Raw genomic sequence first — 14,260 nt, 5'->3', positions numbered from 1 at the left:
AATCAGTGACAGTAATGAATGGCTACATGGAGTAACTCCGTGAACTCTGTCTGCTTATTTTGTGCGTAATGTGTGTAGATGATGACGTGTGACACTTATAGATTGTTGAAATAATCTGTAAATTCAGCTCACATGGATCAGTCATGTCTAAACATACATGTTACACCAGAAAAAAACATGCACAGGATCAATTATCAATGCACAGCCAGTTTTTTAAGCATCAATATTAATATGAGAGCAGTCGCTGTGACCCTGACATTTAGTTCCTTTGTGTTTATCACTAATTCTAAAAAAAACAGACCAAAATAATCTATTTTTACAGATTTATACATCATAAATTGACAAGTTGATCGTGCACTTTCCTTCTTTTTCTTTTATTTCCCTCTTTCTTTGCTGCCACAGTTGTCCTTTTTCTTCAGGACAAAGGCGTTTTAGAGTCATTTGTATATTCATTTGTGGGTGGGTGTGGTGTGTTCCTCATTCATCTCCGCTCAGTTTCACGTTTGATGGGATGTATAAAGAAAAGGTGCGCAGGACTTGGCATATGCACAGTTTTATTAATCTGAGATTTTCTTTGCGTACGTATTTTATAAATGTTGTGCGTACGCCGTCTTTTAGTATGAAAGCTGCGCACTCTTTTATACATGAGGCTCCTGGTCCTGACAGTCTGGATGCTGCTCTGTGGACCTGCAGGACTTCACTCTGTCACTGATCATCTGAGGTTAAACTTCACATGTTCTGTTCCAGCTGCTGGAGGAGAACATCATCTGCTTTGTGAAGAACGAGCTGAAGAAGATCCACAAGGTTCTGGATACAGATCACACAGAAGTCTCAGAGAGTCAGAGGGAGGATGAGGAGCAGAGGAGCAGCAGAGAGGCCTTTCTGAAGATCACAGAGGACTTCTTAAGGAGGATGAAGCAGGAGAAGCTAGCTGACAGTAAGAGGACTTTTAATGTGAAAGGAAGAACATCTTATTTTCTCAATTATCCACTCACTGATTTATTTTCTTGTGTTCTGTCAGAAATCAGAGCTCCAGCTTGTCGACGTGAACTCAAATTAAACCTGAAGAAGAAGTTCCAGTGTTTGTTTGAGGGTGTGGCTAAAGCAGGAAACTCCACCCTTCTGAATGAGATCTTCACAGAGCTTTACATCACAGAGGGAGAGACTGGAGAGGTCAATGAAGAACATGAGGTCAGACAGATTGAAAAAGCTTCCTGGAAATCAGACAGACCAGAAACATCCATCAGACAAGAAGACATCTTTAAAGCCTCAGCTGGAAGAGGCGGACCAATTAGAAGAGTGATGACAAAGGGCGTGGCTGGCATTGGGAAAACAGTGTTAACACAGAAGTTCACTCTGGACTGGGCTGAAGACAAAAGCAACCAGGACGTACAGTTCATGTTTCCCTTCACCTTCAGAGAGCTGAATGTGCTGAAAGAGAAGAAGTTCAGTTTGGTGGAACTCATCCATCACTTCTTCACTGAAACCAAAGAAGCAGGAATCTGCAGGTTTGAAGACTTTAAGGTGGTCTTCATCTTTGATGGTCTGGACGAGTGTCGACTTCCTCTGGACTTCCACAACACTGAGATCCTGACTGACATCACAGCGTCCACCTCAGTGGACGTGCTGCTGACAAACCTCATCAGGGGGAAACTGCTTCCCTCTGCTCGCCTCTGGATAACCACGCGACCTGCAGCAGCCAATCAGATCCCTCCTGACTGTGTGGACATGGTGACAGAGGTCAGAGGGTTCACGGACCCACAGAAGGAGGACTACTTCAGGAAGAGGTTCAGAGATGAGAAGCAGGCCAGGAGGATCATCTCCCACATCCAGACATCACGAAGCCTCCACATCATGTGCCACATCCCAGTCTTCTGCTGGATCACTGCAACAGTTCTGGAGAACATGCTGAAAACCAGAGATGGAGGAGAACTGCCCAAGACCCTGACTGAGATGTACATCCACTTCCTAGTGGTTCAGTCCAAAGTGAAGAAGGTCAAATATGATGGAGGAGTTGAGGCAGATCCACACTGGAGTCCAGAGAACAAGAAGATGATTGAGTCTCTGGGGAAACTGGCTTTTGAGCAGCTGCAGAAAGGAAACCTGATCTTCTATGAATCAGACCTGACAGAGTGTGGCATCGATATCACAGCAGCTTCAGTTTACTCAGGAGTCTTCACTCAGATCTTTAAAGAGGAGAGAGGCCTGTACCAGGACAAGGTCTTCTGCTTTGTCCATCTGAGTGTTCAGGAGTTTCTAGCTGCTCTTCATGTTCATCTGACCTTCATCAACTCTGGAACAAATCTCTTGTCAGAAGAACCAACAACGAGCCAGCGGTCCATACAAACAAACAAACCTGAACTGAATCATCTGCACCAGAGTGCTGTGGAAGAGGCCTTACTGAGTCCAAATGGACACCTGGACTTGTCCCTCCGCTTCCTCCTGGGTCTTTCACTGGAGACCAATCAGAAGCTCTTAAGAGGTCTACTGACACAAACAGGAAGTGGTTCACAGACCAATCAGGAAACAGTTGAGTACATCAAGAAGAAGATCAGTTGGAATCTGTCAGCAGAGAGAAGCATCAACCTGTTCCACTGTCTGAATGAACTGAACCATCGTTCTCTTGTGGAGGAGATCCAAGAGTCCCTCACATCAGGACGCCTGTCCAGAAAGACACTGTCTCCTGCTCAGTGGTCAGCTCTGGTCTTCATCTTACTGTCACCAGGAAAAGATCTGGAAGAGTTTGACCTGAAGAAATACTCTGCTTCAGAGATGGCTCTTCTGAAGCTGCTGCCGGTGGTCAAAGTCTCCACCAAAGCTCTGTACGTGGATCAGTATATAAATATTAATAAGACATATTCTAAAGAGCACAAGACAAACATGTTTAACCTTTTGTTCATCACTGTTTTCTACCTCAGACTGAGTGGCTGTAAACTCTCAGAGAGAAGCTGTGAAGCTCTGTCCTCAGTCCTCAGCTCTGTGTCCTCTAGTCTGAGACACATGGACCTGAGTAACAATGACCTGCAGGACCCAGGAGTGAAGCTGCTGTGTGATGGACTGAAGAGTCCTCACTGTTCTCTGGAGACTCTCAGGTCAGAACTCTGACTCAGACTCTTTGCTTCTTTAGGTTCTTGTTGATGAAGATGTTTTTTCTGAATCACTGAGTTCATCATATCTTCTTATCTCCAGTCTGTCAGGTTGTCTGGTCTCAGAGGAAGGATGTTCTTCTCTGACCTCAGCTCTGAACTCCAACCCCTCCCATCTCAGAGAACTGGACCTGAGCTACAATCATCCAGGAGACTCAGGAGAGAAGCTGCTGTCTGCTGGACTGAAGAGTCCTCACTGTTCTCTGGAGACTCTCAGGTTGGTGCTCAGCTGATTTATATGGACAATTCTACTCTGATTATTATTATTATTTTTTTTTTATAATTTTTTTTTTATTGACATTCAGAAACAGACATTCACATCCGGCAAAACATACATGCATACATCTCACATCTGTTGTCTGCTCTAAATGCCTAGACAAAAAAAACAAACAATGAAAAAAGGAAAAACACACATTAGCAACTTTGTACAAGTTAGATTTCCACAGTTCCTCCAGCAGACAGGGGAATTATCATCATAGTGAGACTTCTGAGAAGGTGTAATAAAGTACCTAATCAAGCTTTTCCATCCAAATTCCCTCCACTTCTGTGAGCTGGTACATCTCCATTGATACCTCCAAATTGTTGTCCATTCTTCCTCAGATATATTTATCCCTCCTTCCTTCTCCCATTTTATTTGAATATATGAAGTAGAGTGAGATTTCAAATTAGACAGACCCTTATATAAGCATGACACAGTTTTATTAATAGCTTTAATGATTGAATTAGACATGTGTTTATCTTTGTTAGATTTTTCATCTTTGTATTGACATAATGCCGTAACTGCAGGTATCTATAAAAGTCTTGTTTTTCTAAAACATGTGTCCTTTTAAGCGTTTCAAAACTGAGTAACTTTCCATCTTTCATTACTCTACATAAGGCTGTTATACCGTTAGCTATCCAGTCCTTAAATCTAGAATCCAATTTATTAGGTCTAAAATGCGAATCATAAGCACTCCATTTAAGCGCCAAAATATCATTTTCAAGTTTATGTTCTTTTATAATCATTTTCCATACTTTAAGGGTCCACGCCACCCATGGATTATCAATGTTATTTATGTGGGTTTGCAAGTTATTATCAGCTAAAATTGCCTGTATGGGGATGGATGGCATTTTTTCCTCAATGCTTTTCCATTGAGCTGTATATGACGGGTTGCACCAGCATACCACTGCTCTCATCTGCGCTGCAAAATAATAATATCTAAAATAAGGCAAGCCCCATCCTCCCTTTTGTTTAACCAGCTGTAAGGTTTTGAGGCGAACTTCTATATACCTGGATAGCAGTTTGTCCCACTCGTTAAATTGGTTTTGGTTAATCTCTATTGGCAATGTTTGAAATAAATATAAAATTCTTGGCAATATGATCATTTTAATAGAGTCAATTCTTGAACTAAGGCTAAAGAAGGGAATTAAGTTCCATCTTGCTATATCATCCTTTATTTTTTTATGTATGGGTGAATAGTTATATTCCGATAATTTTGTAAGATCTTTTGGTAGGTTGATGCCTAAGTATTTAAAGGACTCTGTTTGCCATGTCAAGGGGTAGCTACTTTTGATTTCTCTTGGTGGGCAGTAGTTATATGAGAGTATTTGGGTGTTACTCATGTTGATTTTGTACCCAGATAATTGGCCATATTGTTCAAATGCTTGCATCAATTTAGGCAGAGAGTGAGTTGGTTGTGCAAGGTATATCAAAATATCATCTGCATAACAGGCCAATTTATATTCCGTCCCTTTAATAATGATTCCCTTAATATCTTCTTTTTGTCTGATGTACTGAGCTAGTGGTTCCAAATATAATGCGAAGAGCAGTGGTGACCATGCACAGCCCTGTCTGGTGCCCCTTTCTAGGGTAAAACTATTTGACAAATATCCATTGACCTTGACCCTGGCGGTAGGTTTGTCATATAGTGCCTGTATGGTTTTAATAATTGTATCGTGGAAGCCAATTCTATGCAACACTCTGTAGAGAAAAATCCACTTAACCGAATCAAAGGCCTTTTCAGCATCTACGCTCATCACAATTGCTTCAGTTTGATTTCTTTGTATATGATCCATAATATGTAGTGTCTTTGGTATATTGTCTTGTGTTTGGCGTTGGTGTATGAAACCTGTCTGATCATTATGTATCAGTGTCGGCAGGAATTCTTCTAATCGTTTGGCCATAACAGAAGTAAATCATTTATAGTCCACATTAAGAACAGAGATTGGCCTAAAAGAGCCACTCTCCACTTTATCCTTGCCTTCTTTTGGTATGGCTGAAATGATTGCCTCCTTCCAGCTGGGTGGCGTTTGTGCATTTTTTAAAGCCCAATCCAGAGTAGGAAGTAAAACAGGTATTAGTTCTTTTTTAAATTCCTTGTACCACTCTGCTGTGTAGCCATCAGATCCTGGTGATTTGCTTAATTTAAGTCTACCAATTGCAACTTTTAATTCTTCTTCAGTTATATCCGCAGTCATCATTTTATTTAGATTTTCATCGAGAGTGGGTAAATCTAGGGAATTCAGGAAGCTGTCAATTTGGGCCACACTCCCACCTGGGACTTCAGAATATAAGGTTTTGTAAAACACTTCAAAAGCTTCCTGAATTTCATTTAGTTTATTTGTTATCGCTTTTGTCCTTGGATCCCTAATTTTATGAATTGTATTTTCGGCTAATCTTTTTTTCAATTTCCATGCCAATACTTTCATAGATTTGGAGCCATTTTCGTAGTGTTTCTGTTTCAGAAACATTAAATCTTTCTCGATTTCTTGTGTGGCCAAATTATTAATTTCATTCCTGGTGTGTCTAATTTCTCTCAATGTATTCTGCACCAAATCTAATTTCTGTTTTCCTTCTAGTACCTTTAGCTTGTTTTTGAAATCCTCTAACTTTTTATTCCTATTTGTTTTCTTAAATGACGATATTGCTATAATTTTCCCTCTCAGAACAGCCTTCAGAGTATCCCATAACATTGGAGGTGAAACCTCTCCAGTATCATTGAATTCTAAGAAGAGACACATTTCTGATTTAATTTGTGCCTTAAAAGACAGATCATTCAACAGACTGGAATTCAATTTCCATGTATTATTTTTTGGTCGCAGGCCAAAATCAGTGGATAAGTATACTGGTGCATGGTCACTTAGATCTATTGTCCCGATTCCACAAGTATGTATTTTATCTTTATCCTTCCCAAATGTTATGAAATAATCTATTCTTGTATAGAGAGAGTGAGGAGCAGAGTAGTAAGTGTAATCCCTTCTGTTAGGGAAAAAATCTCGCCATATATCAATCAAGCCCACCTCCTCAAATAGTGTGTTTACTTTGTTATAGAAGGACTTCCTATCCCGGGTTTTTCCACAAGATGAGTCCAACTTTGGCTGCAGATGTATATTTAGATCCCCTCCACAGATCAAGAGGCCTTCTGTTTCACTTACCATGATATTGGTTATTTTTTGGAAGAAACTAATGTCACTCCCTGGGGGTGCATAGACATTCACTAAGGTAATTGGATTCCCATCTATCTTACCCCTTACTTAAAATAAACGTGCCCTCTTTATCACCCATTTCGAATACTTTTTCAAAATGTAGCTTGTTTGAAATGAGAATAGCAACTCCTCTTCTCTGCCCTGATTTGTATGAAGAAAAAAACAGATTTGTAAAGCCCCTTTTCTTTAGCGTTATATGCTCCTTGTCTGTCAAATGGGTCTCTTGTAAATAAACCACATGGGCTTGTTCTGTTCTCACTTTAGATAGGATTTTACTACGTTTAACTGGATTCAACAGCCCATTGACATTAAAGGAAATTAATTTTAATTTGTCACTAGCCATACTTATTTACTTGTAAGTGTACCAACAAACTTAACAAGATGAAAATTGAAAGATCTGCTCCCTGAACAAATAACAACACCAAACATAAGCAAGAAATAGAAAAAAGGATAAACAAAAAGAGTGATCCCAAGGCTGGGGTCTCTAAGAAAAGACCCTGGCCTGAGCTGGATAAAATATCTAGCTGTGAGGGAAAGCCTCTCCCACTTGTGGGCTGAGGGCCCCCACCATGGCGCTCTAAAAAAGAAAAGAAAAGGTCTCTGTTCATTCCACAGAAAATGTGTCCTTATACAGCAACCCTCGCCTGTATATATATTCTCATCATGTGGTGAATATAGCACGTTCTGTTTAGCTTTCCAACTCTTCAAAAATCAGTCAAAGCTTATACTTCTTCTGGAGAGGATGGGGACTGCCTTCTGAAAGCTCACAGTTTCTCCTTGATACCCTTCTCTTGCTCCTCACCTGTCCCTGATTATTTTTTTAATTACATATGTGAATAGATTTTCTTGAACTCCTCCTCAGAATGAGTGGCTGTAAACTCTCAGAGAGAAGCTGTGAAGCTCTGTCCTCAGTCCTCAGCTCTGTGTCCTCTCGTCTGAGACATGTGGACCTGAGTAACAACGACCTGCAGGATCAAGGAGTGAAGCTGCTGTGTGATGGACTGAAGAGTCCTCACTGTTCTCTGGAGACTCTCAGGTCAGAACTCTGACTCAGACTCTTTGCTTCTTTAGGTTCTTGTTAATGAAGATGTTTTTTCTTTCACTGAGTTCATCATATCTTCTTAACTCCAGTCTGTCAGGTTGTCTGGTCTCAGAGGAAGGATGTTCTTCTCTGACCTCAGCTCTGAACTCAAACCCCTCCCATCTGAGAGAACTGGACCTGAGTAACAATGACCTGCAGGATCCAGGAGTGAAGTTGCTGTGTGATGGACTGAAGAGTCCTCACTGTTCTCTGGAGACTCTCAGGTTGGTGCTCAGCTGATTTATATGGACAATTCTACTCTGATTATTTTTTTAATTACATATGTGAATAGATTTTCTTGAACTCCTCCTCAGAATGAGTGGCTGTAACCTCTCAGAGAGAAGCTGTGAAGCTCTGTCCTCAGTCCTCAGCTCTGTGTCCTCTCGTCTGAGACACGTGGACTTGAGTAACAACGACTTGCAGGATCAAGGAGTGAAGCTGCTGTGTGATGGACTGAAGAGTCCTCACTGTTCTCTGGAGACTCTCAGGTCAGAACTCTGACTCAGACTCTTTGCTTCTTTAGGTTCTTGTTGATAAAGATGTTTTTTCTGAATCACTGAGTTCATCATATCTTCTTAACTCCAGTCTGTCAGGTTGTCTGGTCTCAGAGGAAGGATGTTCTTCTCTGACCTCAGCTCTGAACTCCAACCCCTCCCATCTGAGAGAACTGGACCTGAGTAACAATGACCTGCAGGATCCAGGAGTGAAGCTGCTGTGTGATGGACTGAAGAGTCCTCACTGTTCTCTGGAGACTCTCAGGTCAGAACTCTGACTCAGACTCTTTGCTTCTTTAGGTTCTTGTTGATAAAGATGTGTTTTCTGAATCACTGAGTTCATCATATCTTCTTAACTCCAGTCTGTCAGGTTGTCTGGTCTCAGAGGAAGGATGTTCTTCTCTGACCTCAGCTCTGAACTCCAACCCCTCCCACCTGAGAGAACTGGACCTGAGCTACAATCATCCAGGAGACTCAGGAGAGAAGCTGCTGTCTGCTGGACTGAAGAGTCCTCACTGGAGACTGGACACTCTCAGGTATTCTCCTCTTCCTCCTCCTCCTTCAGGTTGAAGATGTCCTGTTATTATGTTTTCCTCTGTCAGTGAGTATAACCAAACATTAGTGACACTTTTTAAACACCTCGTGAGAACGAGTGAATGTCACGTAGTTCAGCCTGAGAAACGACCAGAACCATGAACTGGACAGATCATCTGCACAGAGTAGCAGCATCATGTGAGAAGTCCTGGTACTGGGTACAGAACAGTCCTGGTCCACTTCAAACAGTCTACGGTCAAACTAAAGTAAAGATGTCTTTATTATTATTTATTCTGTGTTTTTAGTGAGTTGTGTACGAGATGTTCGTCATCTAACAGCTACAATCAAGTTGTTCTTCATTCTTCATTCAACGGTGAAAACACACAAGTTTTGGAAGCAGCAGTAACAGCGACGAGCCTCCGCAGCAGCAGCTGCATAAGTAGCCATGTGTTTCCTCTGTGACGCGCAGCTGAAAAAACCACGAAAGCACTGGAAACTAGGTCTCGATTCAAGCAAGCGATCAAACAACCGTAATTCAAATACAAAGTTTATGGTTTTTAGACGTCGCTGTCATTAGATGCTCGGTGTGATCCATAGATTTGTTGTTGACGTGTTATTTTGTTTTTAATGGAAACGTTTTGACCTGACAGTTTAAAAGTTTGTATATTGTTAATGTTTTATTTATTTTAACTTTGAATGTTAGATTTATATTAAAGTTGCACGGTCATTGTATCTGTATTTAAATATAATATGTAGACATTAGATATGTAGAGTAGTATATATTTGTACAAGTCATATATATATATATATATACTACTCTACAATGCTGTAATATATCTATTTTCCACATTGTATTATTCGTGTTGTATATTTTAATAGAAATAAATTAATAAATGAAGTTAAATATTTAAAATGTAAAATAATAACAACATATATATGCATTTATTAAAAGTATTTCATATGTTCATTTATCAACACTGTAGGTGGCACTAATGAGGCTGCAGCACTGCAGCACTACAGCAGAACTACAGCAGAACAATACATACATACTTGCATACTTGAGTATTGAGAAACAACCACATACTTGTGTACTCCCGTACTTGGCAAGTATATACTCCCAGCGTACTTCTCAAGTATATGCTTCCCAAGTAACAAGTACATACTTGCATACTTGAGTATTGAGAAACAGCCACCGTCTTCTCTTTGAAACACACCTGTCCTTGTAGTTCATCATTGTGTCCACCAGAGTGCGTCATTAAGACAACAGTTTGGACTCATGTTGGACAGAAACTCATTCAGACTGTTTCTTCCTCCAGGATGGACCATGCTGGAGAGCAGTGGTTAAAACCTGGTCTCAGGAAGTGTAAGTATGGATTTACAGGAAATAACAACATATCAGCTGATCATCAATAAACTGCAGCTGTGTCTCGTTGTCTTCATCAGATTCATGTGAACTGGAACTGGACACAAACACAATGAACAGAGAACTCAAACTGTCTGACGACAACAGGAAAGTGACCTGTGTGACAGAAGATCAGTCGTATCCTGATCATCCAGACAGATTTAAGTTCTTTCCTCAGCTGCTGTGTAGACCTGGTCTGACTGGTCGCTGTTACTGGGAGGTCGAGTGGAGAGGAACTGTTTATATATCACTGAGTTACAGAGGAATCAAGAGGAAAGGCAACAGTTCTGACTGTTTGTTTGGACATAATGATCAGTCCTGGAGTCTGATCTGCTCTGATGTTCATCGTAACTCTGTCTGTCACTGTGGGACAGAAAAATTCATCATGTCCTCTGTCTCTCACAGAGTATCAGTGTATGTGGACTGTCCTGCTGGGACTCTGTCCTTCTACAGCGTCTCCTCTGACTCACTGTTCCACCTCCACACCTTCAGGACCACATTCACTGAACCGGTTTATCCTGGGTTCCTGGTCTGGCCTGGTTCCTCAGTGTCTCTGTGTCCTCTGTAGGACATGAAGAGACAGCAGCTTCAGTGGTGGACGAGGTCAAAGCTCGTCTCAGTCATTCTTTGTTGAAACCATCAATAAATAAAGACTTAAAAAATCAACATGTCTGTCATTAACTGAGCCGCCGTCCTGCGCTGTGAGCGCCCCCTGCTGCTGAGAACCAGCCTGAAACACACAGGTTCACACACACTGAGATAAAAAGAACAAAAAGTGAATGTTTGAAAGTGAAATTAAAAGATACAGAAAGTAAAATCAATTAAAAATGAATAAATGCTTTATATAAAATAAAAAGAAAGAAGTCAAAATAATATAAAATAAAATTCAAGGTTTTCAATCCAATAGAAAACAAAGTAAATAAAGATGTTAAGAGTTTGACTCTTTGTCTGAAGAACATCATCTTCTCACTGACGAGCCTTTCTGTCCCAGCATGCACTGCTTCTCCTCCTCCTCCTCCTCTTCATGCTGCCTGACAACAGTGCCCCCTGCTGCGTGTGAGCAGAACAACACTCAGAGTTACGCACACACACACACATACATGGAAAATGAAACACACATGAGCAGATTATGCCATGAATGAGGAAGTGTGGTTTCTGCTGTGATGCAGGTGAAACTGAGTGTGCGTGACCTCAGGATGACCTCTGTCCTCCTGCTGCTCTGTGAACGACAGTGAAGAACGTGTCCACAGTGACAGGAAACTCATGACACTCAGAGGGTTTTTGCACTTTCCAAACATCATCAGTGTCTGTGGTTTCTGTTTCTGTGGCTTAATGAAAAATGACATTTTCAACATCAATAAAAACCACATCATATCACTTTAATCTACTTTGTTGTGTTGATGACGAGGTACTGACACCTAATACAATCTATGTCAGATTAAGTCTACGCTCTTTTAGGTCATAGATTAACAGCTCCATCCACTCACTCTCCCACACCAAAGCCCATAGAGAAAACCAGTGATTTTAGCTGCGGGGACACAGGAGCTGCTGGTCCTCTGCTGCCTCGTGTGGTCACTTTGTGTCACTGACGTCAATCTGAACAAAGGATTTCAAACACTGATGTGACAAAATAAGACATTTGAACTTAGTGATGAGGCAGCAGTGTGTGTGTGTGTGTGTGTGTGTGTGTGTGTGTGTGTGTGTGTGTGTGTGTGTGTGTGTGTGTGTGTGTGTGTGTGTGTGTGTGTGTGTGTGTGTGTGTGTGTGTGTGTGTGTGTGTGTGTGTGTGTGTGTGTGTGTGTGTGTGTGTGTGTGTGTGTGTGTGTGTGTGTGTGTGTGTGTGTGTGTGTGTGTGTGTGTGTGTGTGTGTGTGTGTGTGTGCTGTGTGTGTGTGTGTGTCTGTGTGTGTGTGTGTGTGTGTGTGTGTGTGTGTGTGTGTGTGTACCTGTGTGTGTGTGTGTGTGTGTGTGTGTGTGTGTGTGTGTGTACCTGTGTGTGTGTGTGTCTGTGTGTGTGTGTGTGTGTGTGTGTGTGTGTGGTGTGTGTCTGTGTGTGTGTGTGTGTGTGTGTGTGTGTGTGTGTGTGTGTGTGTGTGTGTGTGTGTGTGTGTGTGTGTGTGTGTGTGTGTGTGTGTGTGTGTGTGTGTGTGTGTGTGTGTGTGTGTGTGTGTGTGTGTGTGTGTGTGTGTGTGAGTGTGTGTGTGTGTGTGTGTGTGTGTGTGTGTGTGTGTGTGTGTGTGTGTGTGTGTGTGTGTGTGTGTGTGTGTGTGTGTGTGTGTGTGTGTGTGTGTGTGTGTGTGTATGTGTGTGTGTGTGTGTGTGTGTCTGTGTGTGTATGTGTGTGTGTGTGTGTAGTGTGTGTGTGTGTGTGGAGTGAGTGCCGTGTGTGTATGTGTCTGTGTGTCTGTGTGTGTGTGTGTGTGTGTGTGTGTGTGTGTGTGTGTGTCTTTGTCTGTGTGTGTCTGTGTGTGTGTGTGTGTGTGTGTGTGTTGTTTGACGCGCGTCAGTATGTTAATTACACCTCAGACCCTGAGATCACACATTCCTGTCAGAAGTGTGTTGACATTATATCTGTTTATCTTATCATTACACGAGTTTGAGCTCAATTAAAGGTCTATTTAAATTTCTACTTTTTCTGACTGAAAACTGAAGTTTGTAAACCACTCACTCTCTGCACCAAACTCCAGAGAGAAATGAGTCATTTGACATGACAGCACACAGGAGTCGTTGATCCACTGCTGCCTCCTTCACTGAGTTCATATGTGGTATGATAGGACCTCGGTGTATGAAAACCACAGTGACACAAAGTGACCACACGAGGCAGCAGAGAAGCATTTAAAATGGTGGCTCCAGAAAGCAAATCTTTACTCAAGTTCAATTCAATTCAGTTTTATTTGTACTGCGCCAAATCATAACATCCATTATCTCAAGGCTCTGTACAAAGACATCATGGAGAAATCTGTGACAGAACCAGACTCACAGACGTGCAGCAGCTGCCTCGACCGGTTGGGGTGAAAGAGGAGAGGAGGGGGAGAGACAAGGGGGGAGAGGTAGAGACCAGGAGCAGATACACAACAACTGTATCACGTTCTAAGTTTATACAGGACACTTAGAGTCAGAGATGTGTGATGATGACATGTTCATAGGACTATGATGTCATTTATAGAAGCAGCAGCAGAGACTGTTGATACAAGTTATACTGATAAGCACTTTTAATGATGGCATCATTATAATAATGCTGATGATCTATTCACACCATATTCATATATATTCATATTCACACCCTGAGTGTGAGAGAGTGCAGTCCAGGTCTACAGCAGCATAACCAAGAGCTGCTCCAGGTTTATCAAAAAGGAAATATTCCTCTATTTAAATATTCATATTTCATTGCTCTTATGACTTCTCATGTGTGACATGTCAGGTGTCAGCCTCGTTTCACAGCTGTTATATTTAGTGTTAGTCCAGTTTAGTTCTAGTTATTTTAATCACAGAACAGGAAGTGCTGCAGGAAACGGCTTGAATTAAAAAACAGAAGAAGAAACCTGTTCTAACGGAAGCATTTTTAATCTGGTCCAAGGATGAGGATGAGGATTAGACGTGAGTCATGGCGTCCGTGTGGGCGCCAGAGGAAATGAAAGACACTTATGGTGGAAGAAAGTATTTAAAAAAACAAAAAACGCAGCATCCAAGACAAGAATGTTATTTTTTTTTTTGCATGAAATAACTCAAAAAAAGTTACTTGAGAAAGTTTCTGTATGTTGTTATTAACCGTTTAGGTCGGTATAATACATGATGTATTTGTTTGTGTTTCCATAGCAACAGTACCAAAATGACCAGCCCCAAGTTTGTCCAACAGTGAGATAAAGACGTGAAAATGTTCTGGAGATATCGTAGACTAAAACTGACGTAGTTTTTATCAGGTTTTCACACAGGAAACTGAAGTTTGTAAACCACACACACACACACACACACAGGAGCTGCTGGTCCTCTGCTGCCTCGTGTGGTCACTTTGTGTCACTGACGTCAATCTGAACAAAGGATTTTAAATGCTGAAGTGACAAAATAAGACATTTGAACTTAGTGATGTGTGTGTGTGTGTGTGTGTTTGTGTGACCACAAATAAATGACAAACAAATAAA

At 41.4% G+C, this 14,260-nt stretch overlaps 1 protein-coding gene across 1 annotated transcript; it reads left to right on the top strand.

Moving 5' to 3' along the window:
- Nucleotides 1–726: 726 nt before the first annotated feature.
- LOC122764937 (NACHT, LRR and PYD domains-containing protein 12-like) lies at nt 727–10,788 on the top strand (the record flags this gene model as incomplete). The annotated part of the gene is made up of 9 exons (XM_044018945.1): nt 727–937; nt 1,022–2,822; nt 2,919–3,092; nt 3,190–3,363; nt 7,743–7,916; nt 8,278–8,451; nt 8,549–8,722; nt 10,037–10,083; nt 10,164–10,788. Coding segments are annotated over 9 exons (3,456 nt in total), but the record flags the coding sequence as incomplete, so codon positions are not given.
- Between the last annotated feature and the right edge of the window lie 3,472 nt (nt 10,789–14,260).

Source organism: Solea senegalensis, unplaced genomic scaffold (assembly GCF_019176455.1).
Source record: "Solea senegalensis isolate Sse05_10M unplaced genomic scaffold, IFAPA_SoseM_1 scf7180000017791, whole genome shotgun sequence".
NCBI classification, from domain to species: Eukaryota; Metazoa; Chordata; class Actinopteri; order Pleuronectiformes; family Soleidae; genus Solea; species Solea senegalensis.
This window is presented reverse-complemented; position numbering and strand designations above follow the sequence as displayed.